Consider the following 19,783-nt stretch of genomic DNA (forward strand, 5'->3'; position numbering starts at 1 on the left):
ATATATATTCTTTGTACATTTTTTGTGCAAATGCAGCCAGGGAAAGAAAACAGTATCAGGATCAATAGAGGTAATCTCCCTGTAATCTGTTCAGCACTTTATTTCTTTCATTGTTTCTTTATTCTGATCAGCTTTGCTCTGTCCTCTTCTAATACTGTTCAGCTTCAGTTTGTGATAAAGAAATAAATGATTTTTTTAAACTGAGCTGCTGACTTTGAAGCTCAAAAGATACCATGGAGTAAATGTAAACAATTTCAGTGGTTCCACCAATGAAAAACTTCATAATTTTTACCACTTGTACTTAAAAAAACAGGCTTCAGAGACTTAAAGCCAAATTAAAGCCAGGGAACTAATAAATATGCTACATGAGCCATGTTTGGAGGTCAAGGTGAATTTGTTTCTCTAAAAACTTAACTTAAATTATAATTAAGTTAGCAGATTATGAGTCATGCCCGCACACAGATGTGAACAAAGTCAGCCTTTGATCTCTAAAATGTCTGCTGATACTGTAAAAGAGCACATTATGCAGCTGCTATTAACATTTTAATTTACCTTCAACTTTGTCATTCATCTGCCTGTTTGATAGTCAAACCATTTGAAAAGCTTCATAACATATTTGAATGAGGCTTTTTCTAAATTAAAATCTCTGATGAAAAGCTTGCAGGATGGCCAAAAGTATTGCTTTTATCAACTTAGAAAGCTAAAGAAATGAAAATAAAACCAATCTAATTGCAGGCCTTTAAGAAGGCCTGATGAGGGTCGGAAGCTTGCCTTGTTCTCATCTTGGCTAGCTCCCTTTCTTCCTCACTCTGCAGCTCCCACACACCAGCAGACATCTCCCAACAGAAAACAAACGAGTTCAGAAATGTAAAAATAAACAATGACACATCAGATGCACACAGGTTGCTTTGGGAAAGGGAGGATGTTCAAAATGTAGTACGAAGAACAGTTTGTTTATCTTAGGTGAAATGGGGGGGGGGGGGGGGGGGGGGGGGGGGGTAGGAATCAATAGACACACACTGCTTTTACAGACTAGAAATTAATATTCAGATACCTTCTGATGCGTCTCATTGAACTTTTTATAAGGACACAGGAAAGGAACAGCGGTTGCTTTCCTGTGTAAGCACACACACGGATACACACACTGTACCAGTTCCAGTTTGGAAAGGACATCAGAGGACATGCAAGTGGCGGGGCTCTGCGAGGCCTCCCTCGGAGGGGTTGTTTCCATGGCAATCTTGCCTCTAAGTCCATGTTTTGGTGTGGGCATGTGTTGGCTTGCTGGCGCGAGCGTGTTAGAGCCTCCCTGCTCTTTGTGTATGTGTGGGATCCTCACTCTTACTCTGCTGCTGTCCTCATGCTAACCCTGTTTTATCTGCCTGGTTATGTAAGTGTGCCACACTGTCAGGACCAGCAGACACCCCGGCTTGCCACAAAGCTCTCCCAGACTGACAGTGTCCCGACTCTGCCCTATCTGCCTGCACAGGTACATCACCATTGCACCCAGGAGTGACCTTCTGATGCCAGTCGAGGTCATGTCAGCAAAAGAGGGCTGTTTGGGCTCACAGTTAGAAACTTCAGCTGAAGTACGGGACCTGAAGTCAGAACACTGATGCTGCAAATGTTTGTCAGAAAATAAAAGAAGATCAGTGAAACTTGTGTAATGCTTTAGAGTCAGATCTTTGCAACATGCATTAGTTGATAGGCAATTATATACCTGCTGATAAGAAACATGTATAATTAATGTATAATAAAATATTTAACTAGGAAGGACTGTCTCTTTAGCTGCAGTAGCTACAAAAAAACACTTAGGTCAATAAGCACAGAGCTGAATACCAATAAATACATAAATAAAGCATACAACAATTCTAATAAAGTAGCCTTTAATTTGCATTCTTAAAATGTCTATGAACTTTTGCCAGGTAATTCCTGAATCTAAATTCAGAAGAACCTGAGGTTATTGTACTCTGCCCTGAAATTCCAAGAAATACAGTATCTAATCAGATGCTTACTTTGGATAGCTTTACCTTGGTCTCCAGCCACACCGTGAGGAGCCTTGGAGTGATTTTTGACCAGGATATGTCGTTCAGTGCACATATTAAACAAATATGAAGAGCTGCTTTCTTCCATTTGCACAATATCTCTAAATTTAGAAATATCCTATCTCAGAGTGACGCTGAAAAACTAGTCCCATGGATTCCCATGATGCACTGAGTGTTTATTCTTCACTCAGCATATGTTTATACACTCTGCATTTAAAGATGAATTATTATTCATCTGTGGCTCTTTTGTCCTGTCTTCCTCCCCTCACTCCTAACAGATGGCTGCCCCTCTCTAAGTCTGTTTCTGTTGGAGGTTTTTCCTTCCCACTGTCGCTTACTGTCTGCTCATAAAGGGTTGTTGAATTGTTGTGGGTTTCTCTGTATTATTGAAGGATCTTTACCTGACAGTATAAAGTAGCTTGAGACAACTGTTGTTGTTTGGTGCTATTTAAATAAAACAGAATTAAACAAGTGATTTTGTCTAACAAGGGCTTATGATGCTATAATTAACACCTTATCGAGCATAATTAACACATAATACATGCTGCTATTGTATGACAATTATCTTGTAAGTACCTACAATAGTCTTATTACAACTGACATTTATTACTGAGACCTTTCTTTTTACTAAGTGTTACTGAAAAGGCTTTAATTAGTCTTGTTTTACTCACATATCTCATTTTAATCTGGGCTGCTGTCAAAACAGATGTTCATACTCTTCCCACTAGGCTAGGCTACAAAAGCAGAACTAATGCTGGCACTACTACGGTGCAGCAATTCTTCCACTCTCTTAGACGTAGTTACTGTCTGGCTCGACAGTAAATGCAAAGACATGCCTGAGCAGGTAATTTCTGTCGACTCGAGAATAAATGATGTGTCAAAACATGAGCAGTGATTAAACTGCTCATGTACTCTAAGTACAAGTACAGGAGATACCTTTGTGTCCAAAGCAACATTGGGTTATTCTGCACTGACAAAGTGCATTTAAAGAGATCCGATACGCTGTATGAATCCCAAAATAAACAGATCTCTGGAATCAAAAACAAACACAGGAAGATAAAGATACCAAATGACTCTATAATATCATTTCACATGCACTTAATTAGGTTGAATTACAAGTCGTTCCATGGTGTAGTCGTGTACACATCCACTGGCAAGTAAAAAGGCTGCTGGTTCAATTCCAGCCAGAGACACAAATCCAATTTGGGGTTATGGCACAAAGGGCATTTGGTATAGAACTTTTCTAAATCAAACGTGTGGTGCTACCTGCTGTGGGAACAAGCGAGGAGCCAAAAAGGTTGTTTTGATACTTCCTATTTCCTCACCTGCAGCAAGAAACGTGCAGCCCTCCTGAGGAATGAACATGGCCCGAGGATGCACAGTCACCACCTCGTCTTCTTTTCCTTTGAGAACCAAACACAGGCGCTGAGGAATAACTCTGTAAATCATCATTTACTGTAAAGCAAGAGATACTCCAAACTACAAATGTATAACTATACACAGGTTACAGCCTCTTGTCACTTGTCCTCAAGGCTGGATTCAAAACAGGTTTTTGCATTAAAAGTTGAAGGTGAACAAAACTTCTTGTCCAATTAACAAGAAAAAAATTATAATACACATTTCAAATGACTAATTATTGTTTTTCCAACTTAATGCAATTTATTCATTTATGATAGGATATCAACACTAATTTAGCTTGCTAGTTCATTGTTATGGAGGTATAAAATTACCCTTATTAAATTAAAGTGAAATAAAATCTCTTCTGGATCCCACTTTTACTGCTCCCTGTTTATTCTTATTTCCCCATAAACAGCTAATTTAATTACTTTTTAATGACCTCATATACTGCTAGCTTAATTTATAAAAATGTAAATATAACATAGATGTGACATAGAACATTTTTTAGGTATTGCTGTTTAAAAGAGACAGGGTGGCTGCTATCAGAGTGCAGGAAAGTTTAAATGCATACTGTATACAGACAGCTTGTTCTTAACTTACTCTTATCTGTGTTGTGATGTCGTTTATTAATATTTTTAATGCGATAATACTGGCTTTAAATAAAAAACTACTCAGTGAATGCCATCTGGTTTGCTTCACAGGTCTTTTATGGCTCAGTCACACTGGAATAAAAATAAAACTCACGATTTATTACAAACAGACTGAATGTAATTGCCAACTTGACCCCAGTTAATACCAAACTGCTGGCAGACTGACTCCGTCTAGCTGCTGTTTTATCGTCACCTTCATGCACCAAAGTTGCTTTGAAGATGGCAACTGACTATGAGCGTCCGCAAACCAGGTTCCCGTCTTTGAAGCGACCATTTCAAAGGCAAGATAAGCCACAATCTTAGCTGTTTTGTGGTCTTAGTCACTGTTTTCCCCATTGTGACTATAACATTACTGGACCATTGATCCACTGAGTGTTAATGAAGGTTATGCACTCTTTGTGCAATCAAAATGTCAGGCATTTAATAAATAATGATCAATATACTGTAAACTACACAGATGCTGAGCTTAATGGAAATGTCTTTGCCCGCTTTATCACTTCCCCTTCTTGTTAGAAATGCCATGGCTAATTGAATTCAAATTCATTTGACCCACTATATATATGTGTAGAATCTCAGTGTGTAATGTAGGGATATCTTTCTCGGCACATTTAAAACCATGAACAAAACTGAATGAAGAGTTTGTGGAGTATACAGAAAGAGACACTCAGAGGAAATGTAAGCAGGGGATTTAAAGGAGCAAGAAAAACACTTGTATCCGACTTCATAAAGGGTTAAGTTACGCTGCTGCAATACACCTTTAAGAGGAACCCAATCAGGACCAGGCTATCACAGCCCTGTGCTGAACTGAAGTGCTGACCTTTGTAAGGGAGAAATGACCACAATAACAGCCATCACACTGTGTGAACCATCACGGCCCACGTCAGCGTGATTAAAATCCCACTAAAGCTGCACACACACACACACACACACAAATATCATAAACACAAACTGATGCACTGCTATCCTTTGTGATTAGTGTCTCCACCTCGCACCTCAAGTCACAAAGTGATAACTGATAGGAGAATGACAGAGGGAGGGAAGCAGGGATAGTGATGGAGGAAGAGCGCGGATGATACGAGGGATGTAGCAGAGGCTGAAGAGGATTTGATGACAAGGACCTTTGGGAGCCTGAGTGAGAGGGGAGCAGAGGTGCTGATGTTAGCACCTATGAATCACTCACACAGGAAGAAATAAAAAAGGCACTGAGAGGACAGAGATAAAGCAATAAAGCTGAGTGCAGCACCAATGGCTGTGCCTGACAGCAGCGGTGTCTGTGTCAGTGGTCACGCCAAGACGGACGGACTTGTTTTAATGTTTTATTCATCATCTTGTGTTTGGGACTCGCTGTCAGCCGGCTGATCTGGTAGCTGTGAAGCAGGCAAGGATTAAACTGACTCTCCAGATACCAGATGACCTCATAAAAGCAAGGAAATCCATCCTTAAATAGGAGCTAGTAATCTGTCACAAGCTCTTTGCATCACAGTTGCATGAAACAAATGTTAGGTTGAGATGTTCAGTCAGAGACATTATAGAAGGGAGGCACAGCAATAAAGGAATGAAAAGAAAATATAATATAAAAGCAAAGACTGTAGTTTTCCCGTCTCTGTCCCCAAAGAGACAATCAACAGCTGGAGTGCTAAACATGATCAAAATGTGTTGTTGAGCTGACATACGCATTACAGCTTCAACTGTACGTCGATAACTATCTGGATAAAGACTCAATCTTTGTAATTCAGCATCTGTACATTACCACAGAGGATTTTAATGTTGTAATGTTGTAATAAGAGTATTTATTCTGATTCGGTTTCTACACTTTTTATCACTTTGTGGGCCCTTAAATTAAAGTTATGGCTCTTTTCCCATTTGTTTAGACAGGGGCCTTGAAAACTGCCCAGAGACATCATCAAGTGCCAATCAAAGATTTACTGTACCTGGGTAAAAACAGATTAATTACACTCGATTAATGTGTCGTGAGTGTCTAGTTTAGTTTATGGGATTTGGAATTTAACAAATCCAGTTCTTTAATAAATGATGGTTGTGAAACTTAGAATATATAAATATAAATGTAATGTAAAGAAATAATGTCTTAAAGGATTTAAGACAGATTCAACATCATTTTTAACATTTTAAGCTGCATTGATATGAAATAAAAAGCACTGATGAACCCTGTTCTGGACAGAGCTTCAACCTATAATCTACTTATTCGGCCTATAAACTGAAGAAAACTTCGTCTGCTCTTGCTCTTGACGAAGGCGGTCGCACTTTTCTCCTCTCCTCCTCCTCTCCCTTAGCTTCCCTGCTTAGCCTCTTATGTCCTTGTCTAGTCTTGTGTTTTTTGTATTACTTTTCCCTGGAACATTCTCTCACAGTCTGTTCTCTAAAACCTAAAAGAGGAATTATGGATTGGATCAACTGGACCCTAGATGCAATTGACACCCCTTCTCAATGAGAAGTCTGGGCTCGGGTGAGCCTGAGTGCTGATGATATCTACCTATTCGGAACCATGGTAACAGGGTTCTTGCTGATCGGAGCTGGCTTGGCCCTGGCTTACCGAAGAATTAAGGAAGCGGAACCGGCTGTTCAAACCCCCACAAGGCTGCCCGCTGGGATTGAAACGATGGGAAGAGGCGTGAGTTTCTCAAAATGGGCTCATTGAGTGCAGCACGGATAAGATCTTGGAGAGGCTACGGCTGCTGTGAATACTCAGAATAAGATCTCTGACTGCAGACTGGATTACATCTTGGAAGGGCTAGCCCGGAATAACATCTCTGGGCGCAAATTGGATGACATCTCGGGGAGGCACACTGCCGTGAGTTCTCAGAATCGGCTCCTTGAGCACAAGAAATGACAACATCACAGAACGCAAGTATGGCGAAGCTCGCGGCTCACCAACGGGAGATTGAGAGACCAGTGTTGGACTGTAGAACTGCTTTGAAATTCATATGAGCTGTTCGCACTAAAGTAAAAAATACCATCACTTATGCGGATACCCCTTTGGCGCCAGCTGCTGTCTCAAGGCTGGAGCTGAACAACAACACCCTGATAACGACTGTGTCAGGTTTTGTATTGTTGATTGTCATTTATGCTTAGAAATATCTACTTATATATGCTTAGAGTTTTATAATTAGTTTTAGATTGGTAGAGGGTTGATCCTTAATAGTCTGCAAACTTTGTGTGCATTCCAGAGCACTCTGGGAGCACGAGAGAGGTCGTACCTTGTCTTATTGTTTTATGGTAGGATAAACGTATCTATATCTGTTTTAGTCTAAGTGCCTTTTGTTTAGATAAACTGCTGGACTTCCAGACCAGCAGGTTTAGGGAAGTTATTTATGGGGTCACACTCTGACCCCCCCCCCACACACACACACACACACACACTTACACAACGCACAGGCAAGGTACTCAATGTTTGTATGTCGACGTCATATGTTAATGAACCTATGTATATTCATGTAACCTCAATAAAAGAGCGGTGTTACGGGGGAGCAGACGAGAGCAACTGGGGTCAAGCAAAGGAACGGCGTTTGTCCGGTTCTCTCCCGTGCACGAGAAACATGAAGAACTTTGCCTACTTCGTGTCTTGCTTGCTGTGTAATTATATTGTCTTCAACGTTCCAGCGAATAGGTTCAAGCTACAAACCTATCAGACTGCGTTTAGTCTGTTCTTTCCCATTCCATGCAAGGCCACCTGGGTTGGCTGGAAGACTGTTATACATTGACACTCATCCCCCCTCCCTTTCCAAACGCCTTCAACGCTTATTCCCTTCCGATGCTGACGGTGGATCAAGGAGACCAGCGCACGCAGGCCCGGATGTACTGTCTAAATCGGCTGTCTCTCACCCTTTACCCACCCCTGTTGCTTGTCATGTGTCTCTTTGGTGTATTAAGAGTTTTTTCATGTGCTATGTGCAGAGGTGTTTTTTTCTGTTCTCAAACTGATCTCCCTGTTGGAGCTCAGTCTGAGGGGAGTTATTTTTTTCTCCTTATCTTTCCTCGTGTGGTGCATTTTCCATTGTTATACCTCTCTGACCCGTCTTCCCCATGTGATGTTTTGTGTAATGTATGTATGGTCTGATGGTAAGATGGCGCCGCCATTGCGTGCAATAGGTCGGCAGCCTTATGAAATTTCCCCTTGTAGAACTAATAAAGGTATATCAATTCAAAATTCAATCCAATTCAAGTTTGCCATCATAGCCAAATTCTGTCATAGAGTAATTTTCCTGTAGAGTTGTCAAAAAACTTTCATGTAAACTGAAGACTCCTGCTGTTTTCATGCTGGCAGTTTGAAAGTATTTACCAAATATTATAGTGTGCAGCAAGGGAAAATCACAGTAATTAAAGCTTGGAGAAAGCCTGACAAGAACACTTACTGGAAAAATAATCAGGTCTAAAACTGCCAAGTGGATGCTTGTGTTCATATGGATCATGAAAGCAACACCACATGCAGAACGGAGATAGACTGGTTTTCTGTGTATGATACACTATACAAACCCAAGTTTGTATTTTAGTAATAAATGCAACCTTAATAATGCATCCAGAGATGTTTTAATGAAAATGCGCTCTAAGAAGGAAAAATATTTCACATTCTGGTATGTTCATTTGAGGATCTTGGTACTATGTGCAGAATTACACAAACACCCATCATTGGCATGAATGTCATGTTACGTTTGGGTTTTTAATGACTTCTTGGAAGTGCTCTTTTCCCAGGGTGGAATGATTGCACAGCATACAACTTTAATGACTTGGTGCACAAGTTTGAATTTATTTAGATTTTCTCTAATTCCCACAGGGTCAAAGGTATACCTTCAAGCTACAGCTACAACCCAAACACCTTCTGGAGAAAAGTTTTATGTGAGATGTGAAAAATATCCAATCAGAATCAAGCCAGAAGCTTCTTGATGGCTACCTAAAGTGTCTGGTGGGCGTGGAGAGGATATTTAATGAGGTGTCCGTGTAGAATGTATGCATAAATTTGAGCTTGTATATATTCTTTTCACCCTATGCGGCTATCTGAAAATCCAAAATAAATTTAAACTTGTGCACCCAACTCTTTTTAAAAGTCATTTAAGTTGTATCTGGTACTATCGTTCCACCCTGGAAAAGAGCAGTTCAAAGAAATCATTAAAAACCCCAATTTACCGCGACATTCATGCCCACGATGAATGGATGTAAACTTCTGAGCTGTACGTCCATAAAACTGATTATTATTATAATTAAATGCAACAAACTGCATTTTTAATTATCCACAGGCTGAAATCAGAAGTGTGCTACAGCTGCAGTCCTGAACTAACAAGCAAAACAAGAAGAGGCTACAGCAGGGGGGTAGTACACAAACATGTAGGAAACACATTTGACACAGTTTGGTAAGAAGGCCTTTGCTGCTGCCGCTTTATTGTCCTTTGGGGTTTTTTTTTTAACTTGTTCCAGCTTATTCTGCATGCTCCAAAGGAGGTCCTCCTCACTCTCTAACATACACTTGCACTGCACTTCCAATGCATCATTGTCACTCTCTGAGGTGTGTGGGAGGGTTTTTTGCTCTCTCTCTCTATTATAATAAGTGTGTGTGTGTGTGTGTGTGTGTGTGTGTGTGTGTGTGTGTGTGTGTGTGTGTGTGTGTAGCATACCTTGGATGTACTGCTTCTTGGTGATTTGAAGTGGCTGCCTTGGCAGGGCCTGGAAGTTCTAGTTTAGGAGAAGACATATTGTGTAAGTCAGATGGAGTTAACTCTAGACCTGTAACAGTGTCTCATTATTCCGGGTCTCCCTGTTCCTCTAAGTTATTCTCTGAAGAACCCTGAATAAGATGATCTAACTATACCTATGAAGGAAAGGTCAGAGTGCACAGTACATCTACAGACACTTGGAGCATGCTTATTAAAGCTACAAAGAAGACACAAGGTAGACAAGTAGTGTCTTTAGTCTGCAGTACTTTTGATGTTATGTGTTTTTATGGAGTATGTCAGAAATCCTCCTTTCAAAGTGTTTAAAGGAAGAGTAAAAAGAGTCCAAATCAAAGTAGCAGACTTCCAAAAAGATTCCCAGACTTTTAGTTTCAAGTTTAGATTGAGCTACTATGAAATTGGATCCTACATTTTCCACAAAGCTAACTGGGAGCATATTTTGTTAGGTTATATTTTGCCAGTTATACTTTCCAACTGGTAATGGTTTGATTTTGGCTTTGATTTAATTGTTGTTTTTATGCTTTAGTGTTCCAGTTTTCTGCCATGTTTGCCATGAGTCGTCTTTGTCTGCATGTAGTATGTGTAATCTTGTAGGTTGTTTCTTGTTCTTGGTTTTACTTCCTGGTTGGTTGTCTTGATTAGCTTCACCTGTGTCTTGCTTGCCCCTAATTTAGACTCTTCTATTTGTCTTCAGTGTATAAACAGTCCTGCCTTATTCTTTGTCTTAATCTCGCTATCATTTGCGTCATCTGTTATGACTTTCCATGTTTATTACCTCTATGTGTTTTGAATTTTACAGCTTTTTGTTCATCTACAGTTACTTTTTCTGAACTGTGGGCATCAGTATGAATAATTCTTGCTTTTAGTTTTACTCTAAATTTTTGCTGTGTATTTGGGTCCTTGGGACTTTTTTTCTGTGACAAATGCTTGTTGTAAAAAAAATGTATAGCCTAGGCTTGGTTTCTCAGATTTGGTTTCTCAGACTTCCAATATACCCACACCTTTAACGGATGCTGTACTTCAGGAAATTCATGGTTGCAGATGTCTTTATAGGGTTAGGGTTACATGTAGCTTCTCTGTTTGGCTTCTCAAACAAGTGTTACTTTTGCATCCAGTTGACACCGTGTTGTTAAAGACTAAGCCTGATATGTGTTCTGAATTTGGAGAGTGTAAAGTTATATGGATGTAAGGATTAATGTCACACTCACAATGATGTTAATGTGACTGGCTGACTGTTTTCATTAGCCCTCCAACTAAATGTTGACATTTTTTTGATGCTACAGTGGAGAAAAGTTGAGCAATTAACCTGATGAAGGTCAGATGGCCTGAGATGTTGTAATTTATTAAATAAACCAGTAACAAGCAAAGTGATGTCTGGAAGTTACATTTGATGACATTTCTAAAAACATTTGCATAATATTCATGTGCTGCATGTCCTGCTGTCTGGTTAATGTAGTGTTTAACCTTCTGGTCTCAATAGACGGGACAGCACGTACAAATCACAGGCTCGCTGACTTGTATCAAAAACGTGAACTTCAAACAACATAGCAGTTTTAATCCCAACATTGCAGTTATGTGGATTTTATTAACAGTTTGATTAATGTGAGTTCTGTGCCATAAAACAAGATTGAAGCCAACAAAATAGCCATGCTTATGCTAACTACACATCATTTTGTAAATGAAACACAAGCTTTTTAGAGATTTTATGATGTGAAAATTATAGCATTAAACCATGTAAAACAATACATAACCAAAATCTGAATCATACTTACATGTTATATTTTAGATCATCTCAATATACATTTGGACTTTAGGTTTTTGCTTTACTTTAATACTGCATTTGCTAGCAATACTTGGTGCTGCTCTCCTAGATTGTGGAGTAGGATTAGGGGTTTGCACATATGATGACTTTGACCTCAGAGGGTTAAACCTAGATTTGCTTCCAGGACGCCTAACCTGCACCAACAAACCACAAAAAATTAAGCAACTTGTTGTAAATAACTAAAATATAAATTTGTAACTTTATGGTTGGGCAGGATGGAAAGCTGCACCAGGAGCCTGATATTCCAGTGAATGCAGGCGAGTCCTTGAGTGTCCTTGTCTTTCTCTGCACCACATCACACCACCTCATTTTTATTCCTATAATTCAATGACTTGCAGAAATCCTGCGCAGCATTTATATACTGCTGGCTGCTTTGTTTGGCTAAGATAACAAAAAAGCTGAACGCCAACTTGACTCACCTGCCAACACTACAGAAGTTTTCAGAGACACATTTTAAAAGAGGAAGAGCCTGATTATCACTGGGCTCTTAGCCCACCCTGCATCCGCCCACTGAGTAACATAAGACACTGTCAATACACACACACACATACACGCAAAATTACACAGATAGAGGAGGGTTTTTTTAGCCTGAAGAAGGATGAAACGGGACAGGATGATTTCCCCAGAATGCATACATATAGTTTAATGGAGGGAGTAGAAAAGCAGGTTCAGACTCAGCACTTCCTTTTTAATCCCTGTTAATCCCACTGTACTCACCCTTTGAAATATACCTGCACAAACAGCACAGGGTCTGTGTGTGTGTGTGTGTGTGTGTGTGTGTGTGTGTGTGTGTACAAGTAGGGTGCTTGGATGTTAAAGGTTATTATCAAGGACGAGCAGGACTCATTGCACAGAAGCACACAAAAACATTCACACACAAGATAGGTTAACATGGAGAAGGAGGCACGCAAAGTAAAACACACACTAACTGAAGCAAACGCATGTTTCCGGTCATGGTCAGAGTCAGTGTTCGATTTGACCCTGTAATGAGCGTGTGCGAATGTTAAACACAGAGAAAAAGAAACTGCTGCCTGCTCATGCCACTAATTAATTATTTAGTAGAGGTAAGGAGATAGATGGGGGGAGGACTGCAGTGCCAGAGAGTGGGCAGTGGAAAGAATACATTAGAAGCTGGGCAGACACCAGTGACGCACACACACACACACACACACACACACACACACACACACACACACACACACACACACACACACACACACACACACACACACACACACACACGCTACGAGATACGTGACCTGGAGTGTGTATTCGTGTTGGAGTGAATGGGAAAAGGTGCAAGTAATTAGAAACATGTGTCTGCTATGTGGGTACATTGTCCTGATGTGACATGCAGTGTGTCAGGTATGACTGCTCAGCTTTCCCATCAGACACTATTGCATAGTACCGTGATGGCAGCATAAATCAACACACACACAAACACACAAACACACACAATAAAAATTACAGAAACTAGTGGAGATGCTAGTTTTTTTCTAAGGTGCACTTAGAGTTTTTCTTCATTTTTCTGTTAGTGCAACACCTCATAAAGACAGCAAACAGACAGAGAAGATTTCCATATGAATGTAAATGTAAAGGCTGCTTTTCTGCTTTATTCTGTCACTTTATTCTATGCTTTGAAGAGCTTTTCTAACATCAAACACACACAAATGCTCCAATGGATGCTTCGGGGATAATCTAGGGTTCAAAATCTTGCCCAAGGACACTTTAACAACCACAGTAGAGGAGTTAAAGATCAAAACGCCGCCCTTCTGACTGGTGGATGACTGGCTCTATCTCCTGAGCCACAGCCATCCTTGATAATTCGCACCTGTTGTGTCACATTTATCGATAACAGCTTTTCTCGCTGTTGTCATTTTGTCAAAAGAAATGCTGCTTTTTTTTTTTTTACAATCAAATCGACTGGATGGTCTTGAAGAGCAAGTTAAACCTGAGCCTGTTAAAGAGGTGATAGAAAAACAGAAGAAAGCAAAGACAAAAGAGAAAATCAAAGAGATAGAAAAGGCAGGAAAAAGAGCGGGGCGGAGATCAGGAGATAAAAGATAGATAAAAGAGAAAAAGACGAACAGAGACAGAGAGAATCAAAGAATTTCAGAGCCGAGGTGCAGGAAGGCTATAGTACATGCGTCACTGCAGCTGAAGAGAGCGCATGAATGAGAAATTGTAAAATATAAAAGAGTCCAGGTCAGCTTCGTCTGCTCACTGCTGACTGTACAGTTTGGCAGAGATCCTCAAACGTATTTATAGACAGTCACCTTCCCCAGCTCTGGTCAGTACATATCATCCATCAATACACACACACACTTACATGGTTTATGCACAGTTACGCTTGAAACACGTAACATAATCATAACGTATAAATAACAATGCACCTGTTATTAAACACAGATGCTGCAATTACCTAAGTACATTCATGTGTGCCAAAGAAATTGATTAAACATTTTACGACAGGATGAAGAAATGTTGCTTTGTATTTGACTTGATGGGAGAGCAACTCCCGCTGATGGCATCACCTAATGGAGAAAAGCTTTCACTGCATCTGGCTACTTAAATATAACTTAGAATGTGAATACAGACACACACCTGCTCTGCATGTGGTCTAAGTCATTATCGCCCTTACTGTGTCACGAGGGATGGAGATGCAGTTCATTAGCAGACGCTGTAGGAGTCAGACTGAGAGGGCGCGCTCTCGCACCTTCCTTCTGATGTATTCTGCCTTCAGATTGTTTATAATTCACAGCTGAAGCACAGGCGTGCAGCAGCACAGCCACAACAGGTATACAACAACAAGCTCATGTATGTACATTTAAATGCACAGACACACAAACACAGCGGAGACACATTAGCGTTGGCACAGGAAGGGCTGTGTTAAAAAGTGGCTGTGTCGGTTCCTTTCCTCATCACATCACTGTGTGTGAATTATACAGAACTGACACATACTACTGCTGCACACCTACAACACACACATGAAATATTCTGGTTTGTTGGTCTCACACACGCATATACACACTTGTAGGAAATAAATCTGTACTATCAACTCCCAAACAGACCAACACGCTTTGCTGTGTTTTCCCTCCTGGGCTCATTGACTATGATTGAGCCACTTAATCATACAGATGTTTGTATTTTTGAGTTGTCTTCCCACCACTGGCACTGTGCACAACCTCATTTTTTATTCAACATTACAACCCAGACTTGGTATTCTTCACTTCCTCCTCATGTCTTAAGCTGGAATGGGTAAATGCGTATGAAGCTGAAAGTGGCCCCTATTGGTCCTTCACTGGAGTCTGCATGGATCCCTGAAGGGACCACACAATGACACTGGTAGCTAAAGCATCTGTCAGCACAGCTGAACTGTGTTATTAAACTATAATAAATATAATAATGATCGCTTAGTTAAACCTCTAAAAGTAAACAAACCAACGAGAGATTTTGACTATACCGTCCTACCACGATAGCCATGTTGATGATGTCATCAAGCTGTGCCTGTTTGCATGGCAGCAGCTGCAAGCATGGAGCTTCCAGGTGGGGAGGAGGAGGAGGTGCTCATAAAGAAGACCGGTGCGACGTCGGTCATATGGAGCTGGTTTGTGATTAAGCAGATGGATGTTGAGCAAAAAAATATCATCTGCAAATTATGCTGGGCGACAGTAAAGAATGGCCAAGAATCAATCCAAGTGATTTACTGAATCTAGACATTCAGGCCACACTTTTAGGAGTAGAACTGGTTCATACCAGAGTAAATTCAGTATTCACACAAAAAAACTGATCCGAATCATGTATGAGAAATCCTTTAAAGTGTCTTCTTATTGGTTAATTGGACCGTAACACCTAATTCTGGCTTCTGTAATTTCCCACTTTATTTTATCTTTAAATAAAATAGGTTCATAAAGACCTCTTGAGCTGGAATTACAGCTCTGTGTATGTTATACCATATATTCCTTTGTATCAGGTTAATGCAGTAATTTACAAGCATGTGATTTTTAAGTGATCAGCTCAAAATGAAGTGATTTCGACTTCTATGAGTGGTCTGGCACTAACTACACACAGATTGTGGGTGCAAATTGAATGAGGGGTTCACTAAAAATTTTGCCCTGCACTTCCATGCACGGAAATCTGGCCCACAGCGAGCCAGAGTGCGAGTCTCAGAGGAGCGGTGCCTTGTTAAACAGATGGGGACGACTGAATCACGCTCGTGTGGGGCAATTTAATCACACAGTGGCGATGTCATGAATCACTGCAGAACACGCGCACACATTAAAATACGCAGGCGTGTTTGTGCGCACACATGCCTGCTACGTGCGAGCACAAACATGCTGAGACACAGTGACACTGCAACAAATACACATTCACCAGAATCCATCTGCTCAACATGAGGAGAAAAGCAAACTCCTAAAAATAAGACCCATCCACTGGATACTGAGGTGATGGACAGAGGGGTAAATAAAGTTTATTTCTCTTAGACTGCAAGTTTACAAGTAAAATCATGTGAAGCCATGCTACTCTCCCAGTCTGTTCTAATTTCCAGGCGTTTACTGGCGTTGCTGGAATCTCCAAATTTTCTTTTTTCCTTGATGTCTCAGTCATTTTTACAGTGCTGTTTTTCAAAATGTAGGATCAACGATGAGGTGTCTTAATGGCTGTGTGAGGCAGGCAGGAATGGAGCCAAAATGCAAGACTCACTGAGATGAAATCTAAACTCAAGAAACTAAAAATCGGAAAATACTAGAAACTAAACTTAACAGACAGACTGGCAGAACACAAACATTGAGGGAGATCACGCAGACATTAAATACACAAGACAAAAAGGGAACAGACCACAGGTGGGAACACAGCTGAACATAGTCTAAGTAACGAGACAGGGAACCAAAACAGAACCTGCTGAACACAGGAGACTATCAAAGTAAAACAGTACAACACATTTAGAGGAAGACTGACTAAATACAGGGAACAGAGGGAGCGAGACACACACAGATTATTTATGCTTATACCTTGGGCTTCTGCCAATCCTAGATTCTCTGATACTGGCCTAGTGAGAGCTGGTCATTCTTGCTAATAAACCGTAAGTAGGATTACAGAAGACAGAACAAGGGTGAGAGAGCGAGAGACAGGACTTACCAGACAGGACAGGCCACACAGAAACATGAGCGGGAAACAGACAAATTAACATGGAGACAAGACCGACTTCAAAGAGAGCTACTGCTGCAGGATGCTAGACACAGGAGGAGCGGGAATGAGGACAGAAAGCCTAAGGCTAGATAACAAACCTGGGAATACAAACATAGATCAAAACTGTAACAATTAAACTCAGAATATTAAATAAACCAGAATCAAGTCTACAACAGAAAACACTGGTGTATTTTCACCTAGTTCACAACCTTTATCTGAACCAAACCAAACCACGATGAAGACAAAATAAATGAGCTAAAAAAGTTCAAAATGCAGCGCGCCTAACCAGAAAGTGAAAGGAGTCCCCAGGCTGACAGACTGCTGATTTATCCTGCCTCTGGTTGTTGTGTGAAGGCACTGATGGCAAAGGTTACTTAGTACATTATTCGGAGACATCAGTGGCATCAGACAGAATGGCAGTGCCTGACAGCCTGAGATGAGAGCACTGTTGGCAGTTCCCCTGATGATTGACAAGCTCCATAAAATTTGAGCACACACACGTACGTATGATGTCGATTAGAACATTTTAGGTGACTTCCTTCAGTTATCACATTCACAAGATTTTCAGAAAACTTGACCTCCGAGATCGAGGTCACTGAGACTCAAACTCGTCCAAGATTGTTGGTAGATACACCTACTATATCATGATCGTAATCCTACATCACGTTGTCCCAGTTATTGCTTTCACCGTCTGCCTGCCCGGTGCGGTGACGGAAATGCACCGTCAGTCTTTTATGGAGTCAAAGTTTGATGATTTGCTGGTACCTCTTTTTGTTGGTTAACTAAATGCACAGACAGAGACAAAGACAAAGAAGAGGATGGGTTGCAATACTGCCTGCTGTAATTTCAAGTTAAATAAAATAATAGAGGTGTGTAGTAGTATATGCAAAAAAAACGTATCCCTGCATGTTTGGCTTTGTGTTTCCAACCACTCTGGTGTCAGCAAAGAACATCACGCACACTTCAGTGAAGTGCTGGTTCAGCCTTGAGAGAGCTGCCTGTGCAAAACACTTAACGACTGAATGCAGAGCGGTCTTAAACAAAGGTTAAACTGCTTGACAAGCCCTGGAAGAAACTTAGTTGGCACTATGGGAACAGACACGGCTGCACAGTCTTAACACCAAATACACAACATCAATAAAGCAGCTCTTTTCTAATGAATCATCAATCTCGACTGAGATAGACTGCATCATATAATTGTACCCGAGACACTGGATTGATTAGGTTATGATATGAGGAGGTAAATGTGCACAATCTGTTAGGGGGCGAAAAAAAAGTAATGTTATCTTTAAAATTTAAGAAACCGTTACTTTGAAGCCTCTGAGCAAACAACAGGGAAAAAAATAGAAAATGGAAGCAGAACAGAGTGTTTACATCTTTCTTTTGCCCTGGATCTGCATGAGTAAGTGAGCATGTTTGATGCATTTGTGGGTGCCACGAGTGTATAAATTTTAAAAACCCATAAAAGGCTTTGAAAAAGAAGAGGGGACACAAAAGGATAGCTGATACAGTGCAGAGTAGATTCAATCAGAACTATGGTTTCCTCTCTTAGAGCTGAAACCAGCAAGACCAAGGGTAAGGGAGGGGATGGAGGCGGTGGGATTTGTCTTCTTTGGTTTCACCATGTTAAAAATTATTAATATAAGGGGACGAGTACATGCGGGAAAGAGCGTTAGACAGAAGCAAAGCAAGAACAAGAAAGAGAAAGACGTGGATAGAAGAGCCACTTGGAGACTATAAATGACAAAGAAAACATACTTAAACAACAAGGGAGCAGGAAGAAGGGGACCAGGAGAGTCATAACAAATGAGAGAAGGAAAGACATGGCACAGACACGGGAGAAGCACTGAGGCTCAAACATATTTTTGCTTTCAGCAGATAAAAACAGACGAGCCAACTTGTCTCTCCAGCAAGACTCACTTCTCGCTGCGCTTTAAACTCAGCACCAGTTTCATAGCTGTCCTGCTTTCATTCAGGCGCCCCTTTGTTACTGCAGACAGCCTTCACTGTGATTGAACCCACAACAGATGAAAGCGAAACCCCCTCTGCAACGCTCCTCATTTGAATATGTGCGTGTATGTGTGTGCAGAGCGGAGAGTGGCAGAGCAACGTCTTTTTCTACCTTAAACACCAACTACAAGCTGAACCTTTTTCCACTAAAAGCAGTGGGATGTGACGTGTTAATGATCACTGAGCGAGTCTTCAATTAACGCCCAGCACATTCTGCTCTCCAGTATGATGAGAATAATAATGAGCTGACTTAAATTATGCCAGAATAAGTTTGACTCTGGAGGGTTGAAGTTTCTTCCTTCTTGCTCTCTGATGGAGAAAGATTCTTATTTCAAACCTAGCAGCACAATTTATCACCATGCTCTGCTACAGACTACCTGACATTTTAAGAAAGATGAAAAAGATATTTTATATCAACTTATATCTGCACCTATTTGTATGTGTAACATCAAATAGGGTTACCCAGACTATTTAGATCTGCATTGCTAGAGGAACTAGTATAAGATAGTTGATCTCAACCATCAGCGTGACGTGTACACAGGCACTGGGAGCAGGTGAGAGCAATTCTGGAGAGGTGGAGGTATACTCTGGAGAGAAGAGGAAATCAGCAAGAAATGAGACAGAATACATGTATGAATGAGAAGGAGACGATTGGAAAGGTGAAGACGCAAGGAGTAAAGGTACTGAAGATGGATGAGCTTAAATACCTGGGGTCTACCATCGAAAGAAAGAGGGACGGCTCAGGCTGAACAGTTTGGAGACAAAGAGAAGCAGGGCGGAGATGGTTTGGACATGTGCAGAGGAGGGATAGTTGATATATTGGGCAAAGGATGTTGAAGATGGAGCTTCCAGACAACAAGAAAACCACAGAGTGGATTCATGGATGTAGGAGGACATGTAGAGGGGGATGCTAGGGATGGAGTAAGATGGAGGCAGATGATATGCTGTGACGACACCTAAAGGGAGTCGCTGAAAAAATACGTGCAAAAT

The 19,783-nt window shown here is 40.8% G+C and overlaps 1 protein-coding gene across 1 annotated transcript in view; it reads right to left on the minus strand.

Moving 5' to 3' along the window:
* The window catches only part of poln (polymerase (DNA directed) nu), a 78,385-nt gene that overhangs the window by 24,842 nt on the left and 33,760 nt on the right, over positions 1-19,783 (minus strand). Inside the window, exons 19-20 of the mRNA XM_085451042.1 lie at positions 9,715-9,772; positions 3,368-3,445 (exon numbers count right to left, since the gene is read on the minus strand). Coding sequence (XP_085307168.1) covers positions 3,368-3,445; positions 9,715-9,772 — 136 coding nt within the window. The remainder of the gene's footprint in view (positions 1-3,367; positions 3,446-9,714; positions 9,773-19,783) is intronic.

Source organism: Copadichromis virginalis, linkage group LG3, assembly GCF_057382275.1.
Source record: "Copadichromis virginalis isolate Kocher_CV1m ecotype Utaka linkage group LG3, C_Virginalis_male_GT1.1, whole genome shotgun sequence".
Taxonomy (NCBI): domain Eukaryota; kingdom Metazoa; phylum Chordata; class Actinopteri; order Cichliformes; family Cichlidae; genus Copadichromis; species Copadichromis virginalis.